At 42.1% G+C, this 13,125-nt stretch overlaps 1 protein-coding gene across 2 annotated transcripts in view; it reads left to right on the top strand.

The window, feature by feature from the left end:
* LOC148105956 (protein NLRC3-like) overlaps positions 1-10,152 on the top strand; it is a 51,965-nt gene extending 41,813 nt beyond the window's left edge. For both annotated transcript variants that reach the window (XM_087838002.1, XM_087838001.1), the window contains 2 exons: positions 8,106-8,152; positions 8,301-10,152. In XM_087838002.1, the coding sequence (XP_087694128.1) occupies positions 8,106-8,152; positions 8,301-8,836 (583 nt within the window). In that variant the 3' untranslated portion in view covers positions 8,837-10,152. The remainder of the gene's footprint in view (positions 1-8,105; positions 8,153-8,300) is intronic.
* The last annotated feature ends 2,973 nt before the right edge of the window (positions 10,153-13,125 follow it).

Below are 13,125 nucleotides of genomic sequence, written 5' to 3'. Positions count from 1 at the left end.
TTCTGGGATATGGTGGGCCACGAAGGACACACCCGACCCATCCTTCAAATTTGGGGAAAAGGAGGACGCATTTGTCAGCTGCATTCGGAGGAGTCTACGAATTTGGACAGCCTTCAGCGCGTCGCTGTGACGTAATCGGTCTACAAATGCGGCCTCAGGAGGATGCAGCCCATGAATTTGGACACGACCATTGTTAAAAAGTAAGGGAAAACAGTATTAGCAGTAGTGCATAATGCTAATTCACGTCAACGTAGTATTAGTTAATAAGGGCAGCCTACTTAGCATTAACTGCTCCCTAATATAATGCTAATTCACATCAAATTAGCATTAGCTGCTCAAGTTGTTATAAGGAAAGAGAAAACGGTATTAGCATTAGATGCTAATAATTATTCACCCCTAATTAGAGTTAGCCCCTAATGGCAGCCTACTTAGCATTAACTCCTGACGTCGTTGTAATGCAGGGGAAAAGAGTTACCATTATCGGATAATGCTAATTCACATCAAATTAGCATTAGTTAATAACGGTAGACCTCGTATCATTAGCGGCTGTCATTCTTACAAAGCAAACAGTATGAGCATTAGCTGTTAATGCTTTTTCATCTAAAATTAGAATTAGCCACTAATGGCGTATTGTTAAAAAGTAAGAAAAAACATTGTTAGCATAAGCGGATAATGCTAATTCACCTCAAATTAATATTAGCTAATAACAGTACCTGCTTAGCATTAGCTGGTCACATTGTTACAAGGCAAGAAAATATGGTATTAGCCTTAGCTGCCAATTTCTATTTACCTAAAATTGCCATTAGTCGCTAATGCTAATCTACTTAACATTAACTCCTCACTAATACAATGCTAATTCACATCAAATTAGCATTAGCTGCTAACATCAGCCTACTTAGCATTATCTTCTCACATTGTTATAATGCAAGGGAAGGTATTTAGCATTATTTGATAATGCTAATTCACATCAAATTAGCAATAGTTATTAACGCTAACACACATCACATTGTTAAAATGTAAGAAAAAACATTGTTAGCATTAGCGGATAAATTAGCATTAGCTAATAACGGCAACCTACTTAGCAGTAGCTGCTCATATTGTTAGAAATCAAGAGAATATGGTATAAGCATTAGTTGCCAAATGCTTAGTCACCTAAAATTAGCATTAGCCACTAATGGTAGCCTATTTAGCATAAACGTCTTAATGCTAAATGAAGTTAATTAATGCTAAATAGGCTTAAGTGAAATGAAAGTAATGTTAGCTATAGCTGCTGATATTGTTAAAAGGTAAGATAAAACATTGCTAGTAGCAGCGGATAATGCTGACACACATAATAATTAGCATTACTTAATAATGGCAGCCTTCTTAGCATTAGCTGGTCATATTGTTATAATGCAAGGGAAAAGAGTTGGCAAAAACATTGTTAGCATTAGTGGCTAAATTAGCATTAGCTAATGATGGCTACATACCTAGCATTAGCTATTGATACTGATATTGATATAAAGCAAGAAAATATGGTATTAACATTAGCTTTTAATGCTTTTTCATCTAAAATTAGAATTAGCCACTAATGGCATCCTATTTAGCATTAACTCTTCACATCGCAGAGGAAAAGTTAAAATTGAATAAAAAAAGTGTTCACATTAGCTACTCGTATTGTTAAAAAGTAAGAAAAAACTTTGTTAGCATAAGCGGATAATGCTAATTCACCTCAAATTAGTATTAGCTAATAACGGCAACCTACTAAGTATTAGCTGGTCACATTGTTTGTTATGAAGCAAGAAAATATGGTATTAGCATTAGCTGCCAATTCCTTTTCATCTAAAATTAGCATTAGCCACTAATGGCAGTCTACTTAGTATTAACTCCTCACTAATATAATGCTAATTTACATCAAATTAGCATTAGCTGCTAGCATCAGCCTACCTAGCACTAGCTACAAACATTGTTAAAAGGGAAGGGAAAAGTGTTAGCATTACCCGATAATGCTAAACTCGCATCAAATTAGCATTAGCTAATAACAGCAGCCTTCTTAGCATTAGCTGCTCACATTGTTATAATGCAAGGGAAAAGAGTTAGCATTAACAGATGATGCTAATTCACGTCAAATTAGAAAATATGGTATTAGCATTAGCTGCTAATGGTTATTCAGCTAAAATTAGAATTGGCTATTAATGGCGTCCTATTTACCATTAACTCTTCACATCCCAGGGGAAAAGTTAAAATTGAATGAAAAATAGTATTCACATTAGCTACTCATATTGTTAAAAAGTACGAAAAAACATTGTTAGCATAAGTGGATAATGCTAATTCACCTCAAATTAGTATTAGCTAATAACAGCAACCTACTTAGCACTAGCTGCTCACATTGTTAAAAGGGAAGAGAAAACTGGTGGTTAGCTGGTAATAATTATTCACCCCTAATTAGAATTAGCTGCTAATGGCAGCATACTTAGCATTAACTCCTCACATCGTTATAATGCAAATGAGGCTAACTTGATTTAAATTAGACTGCTGTTATTAGCTAATGCTATTTAGCAGTAGCTGCTCACATTGTTATAAAGCAAAGGAAAACGATATGAGCATTAGGTTCTAATGCGTATTTGCCTTAAATTAGACGTAGGTGCTAATGGCGGCCTACTTAGCATTAGCAGCTCAGATGTTGTAATGCTAGGGAAAATAGTGTTAGCATTAGCCGTTCACATTGTTATAAAGTAAAGGAAAATAGTGTTAGCGTTAGCTACTCACATTTTTAAAAAGTAAGTGTTAGCATTAGTGCATAATGCTAATTCACATCAAATTAGCATTAGTTAATAACGGCATCCTATTTAGCATTAGCAGATAATGTCGACCTTGGCCCACTGGAAAAGTTAAGAACTAAAGATTTAGGATTGTTTCTCGATAGCTCTTTCTCATTTGAGAAACAAATAAATTCTGTTATTAAAACCAGCTGTACGGTTTATATTATTGATTGTCATTTATGCTTAGAAATATTTACTCATATATGCTTAGAGTTGTATAATCGATTGCATAATGAAAGAGGTTTGATCCTTAGTAGTCTGTAAAGACTGTGTGCCTTCCAGAGTGCTCTGGTATGCACACACCACTTGGGGCCATGAGAGAGGTCGTACCCTCTCTTACTGATTTATGGTGTAGGACAGGGGTCTCAAACTCAATTTAGCTGGGGACCGCTGCAGGCAGAGTCTGGGTGAGGCTGGGCCGCATTAGGTTTTCCACAAGAAAGGCATGGTTAAAAAATTCCAATCTTCTCAAATCTCTTTATTTTTATTTTTTAAAACATCCATCCATCCATCCATCTTCATCCGCTTTATCCGGGGCCGGGTTGCGGGGGCAGCAGCCTAAGCAAAGAGGCCCAGACCTCCCTCTCCCCAGCCACCTCCTCCAGCTCATCCGGACGAACACCAAGGCGTTCCCAGGCCAGCCGAGAGATATAATCTCTCCAGCGTGTCCTGGGTCTGCCCCGGGGCCTCCTCCCGGTGGGACATGCCTGGAACACCTCACCCAGGAGGCGCCCAGGGGGCATCCTTGTCAGATGCCCAAACCACCTCAGCTGGCTCCTTTCGACGTGGAGCAGCAGCGGCTCTACCCTGAGCCCCTCCCGGATGGCCGAACTTCTCACCCTATCTCTAAGGGAGATGCCAGCCACCCTTCGGAGGAAGCTCATTTCCGCCGCTTGTATCCGCGATCTCGTCCTTTCGGTCACTACCCACAGCTCGTGGCCATAGGTGAGGGTAGGGACGTAGATCGACCGGTAAATTGAGAGCTTCGCTTTTACACTCAGCTCCCTCTTCACCACGACGGACCGGTGCAGCGTCTGCATTACTGCAGCTGCAGCCCCAATCCGTCTGTCGATCTCCGGCTCCCTTCTCCCATCACTCGCGAACAAGACCCTGAGATACTTGAACTCCTCCAGTTGGGGCAGGACCTCATCCCCGACCCGGAGTGGGCACTCCACCCTTTTCCGGCTGAGAATCATGGCCTCAGATTTGGAGGTGCTGATCCTCATTCCCGCTGCTTCACACTCGGCTGCGAACCGCTCCAGTGCGAGCTGGAGGCCCTCACCCGATGAAGCCAACAAAATATGAAAAATAAATAAACAAATGAAGAATTAATAAGAAAATAAATCAATCTGTAATACATAAATAAAATAATAATAAGATATTTTTAATCAGTGAACTTGTGTGTTTTTTTGGTCTTCTATATCTGCTGTATTTAGATTGAAATGTCTGTATTAACAGTTCTATAACCTTCTTCTGAACATGAATGGAACACTGTAGAAAATGAACTGTTCTTCTGAACATGGCTTCTCTTGCCTACTCCTTGCTGCTAGAGACCTGGCAGCGTTTCCTCTCGCATAGCCGAGCCAGATTTGGCCTGAGGGAGGAAGCAGTTGCGACCCTCAGTATGTCTTGAAGATGATCATCCATAAGTCTGGACCTGTACTTGGACTTATTGAAGTTCAAAGTGGAGAAGAGCTTTTCGCACAAGTATGTGCTACCAAAAAGGCACATGGTCCGCTTGAACATTGGGGAAAGCCGAGGGAAACTAGGGCTCAATTCTCTCAAAAATTGTCCAAGCTTGTCTGCTTTTCCACTCACCTCCCTGAACTTTGCTTTGAGTTCAGAGTTGCACTGCAGCTCAATGAGCTCCATTTGAAGCACAGAAGGGGCATCTTGCACATCAAAGGAGAAGGGGTCTGCAAAAATTTGAAAGGTGGCTCTGTGTGTCTTGAAGTCAGCAAATCTGTGATCAAATTCCTCCTGTAGCCTCAAAATGACATCAACATACTTGTCAGCACTGAATGGTGTGCCTGCATCCACGAGTGCCTTGCATGCTGGGAAATGGCAAAGGTTTGTCTGAGAGAGCTGAGCTTTCCAGAGCGCAAGTTTGGTGGAGAATGCTCTCACGTTGTCATAGGCAGCACTGACAAGTTGCCCCTGGCCTTGTAACGTCTTGTTCAGTACATTAAGCTCATGTGTTATATCAACAAGAAAAGCTAAGTCCATGAGCCATTTGGGATCAGTTAGCACAGGAACACTAACTCCATCCTTCTCCATGAAGGCTTCACTTCTGCTCTCAACTCAAAAAGTCTCTTTAATACATTTCCCCTGCTGAGCCAACGTACCTCAGTGAAGTCGAGCACATCCCCATATTCTGACTCCATTTCCTCTAAAAAAGCACAGAACCTTCGGTGCTTTAAGCCCCTGGATCTGATTTGGTTGATGCATTTCACAACAATAGACATCACATTGTCAAACTTCAGGCATTTGCTGCAAAGGACCTGCTGATGGATAATGCAGTGCAGAGCAATGGCCTCCTCCACGCCTTCCTCTTCCATTTTTTTTTGAACAAGTGCCACCAGTCCATTTTTCCTCCCTGTCATTGATGGCGCTCCATCTGTTGTTATTCCAACAAACCTCTTCCATGGCAAACCAACATTCTCAATGGCATCACACAGCTTGTAAATATCTGCTCTGGTGGTCTGGCCATGCATTGGAATTACTGTGAGCAGCTCCTCCATCACTTCAAAACTGTCATCAACACCACGGACATACATTGGGAGCTGGGCAGTGTCGGTGATGTCTGTGGTCTCATTAAGAGCGACTGAGTATACACTGAAACATTTGGCTTTCTCACACAGTTGGTCATAAATGTCACTTGACAGGTCAGAAATGCGATCTGCTGCGGTGTTAGCAGAAAGGCTGATGTTGCTAAACTGACCTTTCTTTCCCGGACAGACTATATTTGCAGCCTGCAATATGCACTTTTAGACAAATTCACCTTCTGTGAATGGCTTCCCTGCTTTAGCAATCATCTCACTAACCACGTGGCTTCGACTGCTGCATTATTCTCTTTGGTTGCTTTCTTGAAGAAATCTTGCTGCCTCAGTAGATCTGTTTTAAGACTGGCAACCCGGTTCGCTCCCTCATCTCCCTGTTATTTTGCATCCACCTCAGCATGTCTAGTTGTGTAATGACGTTTCAAATTGTATTCCTTGTGCACCGCAACTTTCTCTGTGCAAATAAGACAGGTCGGGGTGCCCCTGTGCTCAACAAAGAAATATTGCATTTCCCACTTTTCCTGAAATTGTAGGTGCTCATCACCAACCTTTCTCTTCACCGCAGGCTTTGAGAAAGACATGTTTGGGGCTATGTAACATTTATAATTCTACTTGGTGTCACTGTCGCATTGAAGTTTCAATCAAGCGTTTAGCCGACGGACGGGGAACGTCTCAACGGGAAGAGAACGTCATTTCTGCTTCTTTTTCTTGCAACCGTAGCACGGCGATCGGCAGATAAAAAGCCGGTAGCAGTCTCCTTTGTTTTTACGCTCGATGTTCATGTCTTTCATGACGACACGAACACCATGGCGTTTGCAGATGGTAGAAAGTACAGGGATAGCAAGCGCAAAAAAGGCGACTGCTCATGGCGCCGGGCTGTTGTTACAGGAGAAAGAAGCGGAAATGACACCGTGACATATAACAAATAACATCACCTGTTTCTGATGTTAGTTGTTTTGACTGCTTTTACATTATATTGAAATATATGTAATGTTCATGTATGCTGCAATGCAAACGGAGTGATGCAAATAAAAAACATCGACCCACAAATTACGGTGCGACCCTATAATTAGTCCGGGTTACCGGGGACTGTTATTGCCGATGAACAGGTGTCGCTATGTGACTGCAGACTAAATTGGGCTGCATTGAGTTCATTACTTTTCTTTTATCCCGCCGCCTACGCATCACTTTGAGAGTTAATATGAGATCTCTCTCTGTGAAAAAATAACTAAAACTCCCACTGACGGGTGTATAAATCTATATACGTATAATGTCCCGCTGGACAGCAACTTAAAAACAACTTTTTCTGAAGTGTTGTGAACGCAGCGCGCTGGGGTGAATGTCCGCGTTTGCCCAATAGAAAGGAGGAAGCCAGCCAGGCACAGAAAAGAAAGAAACACTCCAGGGCAACGCTGCTGTAACTTTTACTCATTGAGAAATGTTTCCCTGCTTGCATCAAGGCCGGCTGGTGTCCCCTGAGATCCATATCCCACCCTGATTGGTGGGTTAATTCAGCTCCGCACACAACACTGTAAAGTGTCATACATTATCAAACAAACATTAAATTTTCATATTAAGGTGGGGGCCAAAAAATATCATCCTGCGGGCCGCGAGTTTGAGACCCCTGGTGTAGGAGGACACCTACTCTGTGTCTGGTTAAGTATAAGAGCCCTTTGTTAGGGGGACGGCTGGACTCTTAGCACCAGCTTTGGGGTCACAGGGTCACATCTGGAACACACACACACACACACACACACACACACATACCTACACTATGCACAGACTGGTACTCTTTGTTCATACCTGTGTAAGACGTCATATGTTAATGAACTTATGCATATTCACGTAACCTCAATAAAGAGCAGTGTTACGAGGGAGCAGACGAGAGCGACTGAGGTCAAGTGAAGGAACGGCGCTGTCACAGTTCTCTCCCTCATGAATTGTCTGGTTCCAGCGGTGTGTCTGTGCTAGACGACCCATCACCAGCTTTTTCCAGCTTTTTCCACTGGTTACCAGTACGTGGTAGAATCCACTTCCAGATCTTGTTGTTTGTCTTTAAATCTCTGAATGGATTGGCTCCATCTTATCTCTCTTTAACAAAATAATCCAAGTCGAGCCCTCAGGTCTGCAGATAAGTAGCTTCTGACCAGAACTAGACGTAAAAACAGAGGTGAGCTTTATCGATCGCTGCAGCCAAACTCTGGAACAGTCGCCTTTCACATCAGGTCGTCACCAACACTCGACATTTTTAAAACCTGGTTGGAAACACATTTGTACTCTGTAGCTTTCAATTGTGACGAGTCTTTATAGTAATTACTGTGTATGTTTCCTATTTTCTCTCTACTCTGTGCAGCACTTTGGCTCAACCTGTTTTTAAATGTGCTGATAAATAAATGTAGATTTCTTTGAATAAAACAGTGGAGCCGAGCTTTGAGCTCAGTGTGTAACAGTGTGTGTATGAGAGCCATGTAATGTCCATGTGTGCATGCTGACTGTGCTGCTCTGACCCCCCTCCTCCTTTCAGGGTGGAGCCTGCTGGAGTCCGATGGTTGAGACCAGGTCTGAGGAAGTGTAAGTGTGTTTTTAATGGGATTCATGAAAACAAAGCAGCACACATTCAACCATCTTCATCATGTCAGGAGTCATCATCAAAGTGTCAATCAATGAACCGATGATGGATCAATAACTGCAGCTGGATTGTGTTTGTTCTCTCCATCAGATTCCTGTCAACTCACAATCGACACAAACACAGTGAACACAAACCTCCAACTGTCTGACAACAACAGGAAGGTGACACGTGTGTGGGAGGTTCAGTCATATCCTGATCATCCAGACAGATTTGATGTTCGTCCTCAGCTGCTGTGTAGAAATGGTCTGACTGGTCGCTGTTACTGGGAGGTCGAGTGGAGAGGAAACGTTTTTATATCAGTGAGTTACAGAAGCATCAGAAGGAAAGGAGACAGTGATGATTGTTTGTTTGGATGGAATGATCAGTCCTGGAGTCTGTTCTGCTCTGATGATGGTCCTCGTTCTGTCATCCACAATAACAGTCGAACATCCATCTCCTCCTCCTCCTCCTCCTCCTCTGTCTCTAACAGAGCAGCAGTGTATGTGGACTGTCCTGCTGGCACTCTGTCCTTCTACAGAGTCTCCTCTGACACTCTGATCCACCTCCACACCTTCAACACCACATTCACTCAAACTCTTTATCCTGGGTTTAGAGTCTGGGCTGGTTGCTCAGTGTCCCTGTGCTGAGTGGGGTGTAAAGAGTGTCTCCTGTTACAGAAACACTCTGACTGTTGAACAGATAGTTCAGTCTGTACATGTCTGTCTCTTTCACTCACAAACACGTTTTCAGATTCATGGATTCAATCAGTTGATGTTTGAAACTCTTCTAAATGATTCCTTGTAAACTTCTTCCTCTTCAGTCACAAACAAACAGGAAGTGATGTCACATGTGTTCCTGTCCACACAGCAGAATGAGTCTATTGCTGACAGTGATGTACAAACAGAGTGAGCATTTCTGAGGCCCAAAATAAACTGAGTAGTTCACTGAATGAACAATGGACTGTGAGCTCAGTTCCTTCATCATTAGTATGGATTATATATGTATATGTATTATATTAGTATCATATATATCAGGTGCTGCTGCTGCTGGTTTCAGTCATTGTGCAAATGTGCTGTTTGTAAGGTTGTAAAGCTGCAGTCAGCTGAGACTGAAGAAGTCACCTGATCAGTGAGCAAACGTTTCTGAAAACGTCCAGATGAACAGAATCAACCTTTTGGGATCAGCCAGCAATGCAGCATCATTGTTGTTCAGGTTCAGAGGTTTGCAGGAATGAACTGATGACCAGAAACAGCTGCAAAGTCCAATAAAATACCAGCTGGAGTTCAGCTGCATTTGAAGAAGTCAAAGAAAAGTAAGGATGGCAAAGGGCGATGTTTTCTTCCAAAGAACTGAAAACATGGTCGACGCCTCATTAGAAGAATAATCTGGACATTTGTGAGGAACTCTAACCAAGAAAGCAACACAAGAAAGCAACGTCAAACAGATCCAACAGACAGTTTCCATGACTGGAAGTGTTGAGTGTAAAAATGCTACATTGCATTATTGCATCCTCTCACCACAGGAGGTGCTGTTGGCACCACTGATTGCTGATCAGCTGTTCTCTGATGATCTGATTGATACTGTGAATAACGGGACTCACTGAACTCTGTGACACAGTGAAGATTACAGAGTTTAACTTCAACATCTGACTGACGTCACACAGACAGAAGGATGAACCAGTGAGGCACAGAACACAGTTACTGGAGTTCCACAGGCATTGGGATCAATACTACAATATACAATCACATGTGTCCACGTGATGCAGTTTGAAGAGCAATAAGATGTCTCTGTATCAGGAGGCGGGGTCACAGGAGCAATATTGCTAGATACAATATATAGCACAATATTGAATGACAGAGACACGCTGTGTGAGCTTCCACAGATACACTGACGTCAGTATCCAGAGTCCTCCTGCTGCTCCCCCCTCAGAGCCCCGTGATCAGCACCAACACATTCAGTTAGATGACAGAGTCCAGCTGCAGCTAGAATCAGCTCCCCTCTGTGAACAACAGCACAGCGTCAGTATTTCACACTCAGTGAAAGGAGGAAACAGCAGAAGAACACCATGTGTGCTACGTTTCCCAGGAAACACTACAAATACGTGGCTGCTGCCTGATGTTGGGCCCACAGAGGAAGACGACTCACTCGCTCTTCTTCACTTCCTCCTTAAACATGTGGAAGGAGAGCAAAGTGCTGCCAGACTCTTATTTCTGACAGGAACAGAAGAAACCACAGCAAACTGTTCCAGTTCTTCATCTTCATCACAATCTATTTATTTCTGATGGTGTCTTCAGTCTGAGGGTTTGAAGTTTCCATGTCTGTGTGATGTGTGGTGTGAAGGCTGCTGGTTAAACTGGGACTCACTGTTTAAAGCACTGAGTGCTCATAGAGAGATGCTCCATGAGTCCCAGTACAGACTACAAACATGGTGGAAACTTAGCTTTGATATCCACACACTCTGCACGTCTGTGAGTAACTGTGATGAAGATGTGCAGAGATCTGTGTACAAACAGGAGAAAGACTGTAAAGACTCTGTGCTTCTAACAGCCTCTGTTAACATATGTGAGGCTGTTTGTTGTTGTTGCCATGGAGCTTTTCACTGTTTGGGTCAGCAGGTCATGTGATCAGGTTTGTTCTGTGAAAGCTGGACGATGGTTCAGTGTCAGGGTTTGTTTGCATTCATCAATAAATATCTAAATAAATCAAAGACTCCATGTTTTTTCTTTCATCATGTGACCTCTGCTCATCCATCTCTGTGTGTATCAGGATACATTTAGCTCATAATACACAGAAAAATCAGAGTTATTACCTGTAATAAATGTGAAAGTAAAGATTCCTGCAGTGATAACCAGGCAGGACTGAAACACATCCAAACTGTCACCATGGTAACTCCAGCAGAGGGCGCTGTTAAGTCCTTATTGTAATACAGTTACTGTGTGCAGTTATACTTCCTACATAAACTGCACTTATTTCCATCAGACATGCTGTCAGTAAATGATTGGTTTCTATTGATTCTACTTCCTGTTGACTAGTTTGATGACAGTGAAACAATCACAGCTGATTGTGTGATGATGTAAACTGTCACTGTTACATTCAGTGTGTGTGACATAATGTTAGTGCAGGGCTGATAACAGCCTGGTTCTGTTAGAAACACATGAACGTGTCCATAGATCAGTGTGTGTTTAACATGAGAGCTTCAGCCCTGCTGATGTGTTCAATAAAGACATGTAGGAAAACTGATGAGACTCTGAAATAACTCTTTATATTTATAATGTAACTCTGCATCAAAAGAACAACAAAGGATCCCAGACAGGTTTATGTGAACAAAGACGATTCTGATGTTTCTGTGTTTCTAACAGTTTGACATTATTAGTAAACAGACTGCAGTGAACAGGATTTATAAAGAGCTTATATATAAAGATATGACAGCTGTTTGACAAGTTTATCACTGTGTGTTTGGACCTGATCAGTCCAGCTGTTTACTTGAAATATGTTCATTTACCTGTTCTGTTATATTTATGTTCTTGTCTCTGTTGAAAAACACATTTTAATGTCCCTCAGATTTTTCTCCCAGATGAATAAATGTAAAAATGACACAAACTGACTGCAGCTACTTTTTGTCCTTTCTGTCAAAAACCTTCATGTGACTCATGAGAGACACGTTTCAGCTGTTTGTGACAGATCAGAGGCCAACAAGTCATTTATAACACTTTCCATCATTGTTTAGCACAAACACATGTTGACACAGCAGCGGGGCCGCAGTGAGAGTCAGAGCGAGGAGATAACAACTCCTGTTTCTTTTGTTTGATCTGTTTGATCTTCAATTCAATTCAATTCAAAAATGTCTTTTCAAGAGTCGTCTGTCCAAGAGTAGAAACATGTCTGTCAAAATGTCTGCATCTCAGTGTAGATGAGGCTGGGGGTCATGGGAGGCCACCATAGCAGTCTCTTCAACATCATGACATCATCATAAATGCTGCTGGACTGTCTGATGGGCTGACGGTGAAAAAGCCGTCGGGAAGGAAACAGAAGACATTTCAGAGGCTGCAGGCAGATTTCTTTGATTTGGGGCCTTTTTCAGCATTATTGGACAGAGCAGTGAAGATAAGTGACAGCAAAGCAGAAGGAGAGAGAAAGGGGACGTGGTCAGAATCAAAGCCAGGCCAGCTTCTCTCCACCTCGTGGCACATGGTCACCTGCTCATCCTAGTGAGCTCCACCAGCAGCCCTTTCACACAGTTTACACTGTCAAACACTGTGTGTGGACCTCAGCTAACAATAGGCTACATTTAAGTCTGGACTACATGCTTTTATATTGAGGAGATTTTTCACTGTTTTTATTCCATCAGCAGCTCAACATCATGAGCAGCTTTGACATAAAGACATCAAACTCAAGCTGACTTTAAACTGGATCTACTTTTAATACAGGGGCTCAAAAACAACTAACATCTTTATTATATATCAGGACAGAAAGTCATTTAATCTCAAATGAAAACAGCTTTATTTGGAATAATCAGCACTATCAACTGGTTTGGGATCTCCACCAGTTTCATGTCTTTACAGCTTCTTCAACAAAGTTCCTGTAAAATCAGCATTTTTGTCTTTATTGGTTTGATAGTGATTGATTATTCAGTCCCAATCTGCTGTCATCTAAAGAACAAAATGATGTTTCTATGAGTCAAAAAGCTCCAGATGTTGTCGGCTTCACAAAGAAAACAAAGATTAGGAACTTAAACACAAAGTGTTTGGAGCCAAAATGTTAGCAAGCTGCTCTTTTTGAAATGGCAGAGGTACAGTGGTGTCTAACAATTAGGGATGATGATGATGATGTGCCATGATGGCACCGGTTCTGACATAAACGGTAGTAACCAGACCGAAAAGCAGCGCACATTTCTGTGCTTTTTTTTCCTGAACTGTGATACACTTTAGATTCTAGC

The sequence above is a fragment of the Neolamprologus brichardi genome, chromosome 3 (assembly GCF_056152115.1).
Source record: "Neolamprologus brichardi isolate AB-2024 chromosome 3, ASM5615211v1, whole genome shotgun sequence".
NCBI lineage: Eukaryota > Metazoa > Chordata > Actinopteri > Cichliformes > Cichlidae > Neolamprologus > Neolamprologus brichardi.
The sequence above is the reverse complement of the archived record's forward strand: the minus strand, read 5'-3'. Positions and strand labels throughout refer to the sequence as shown.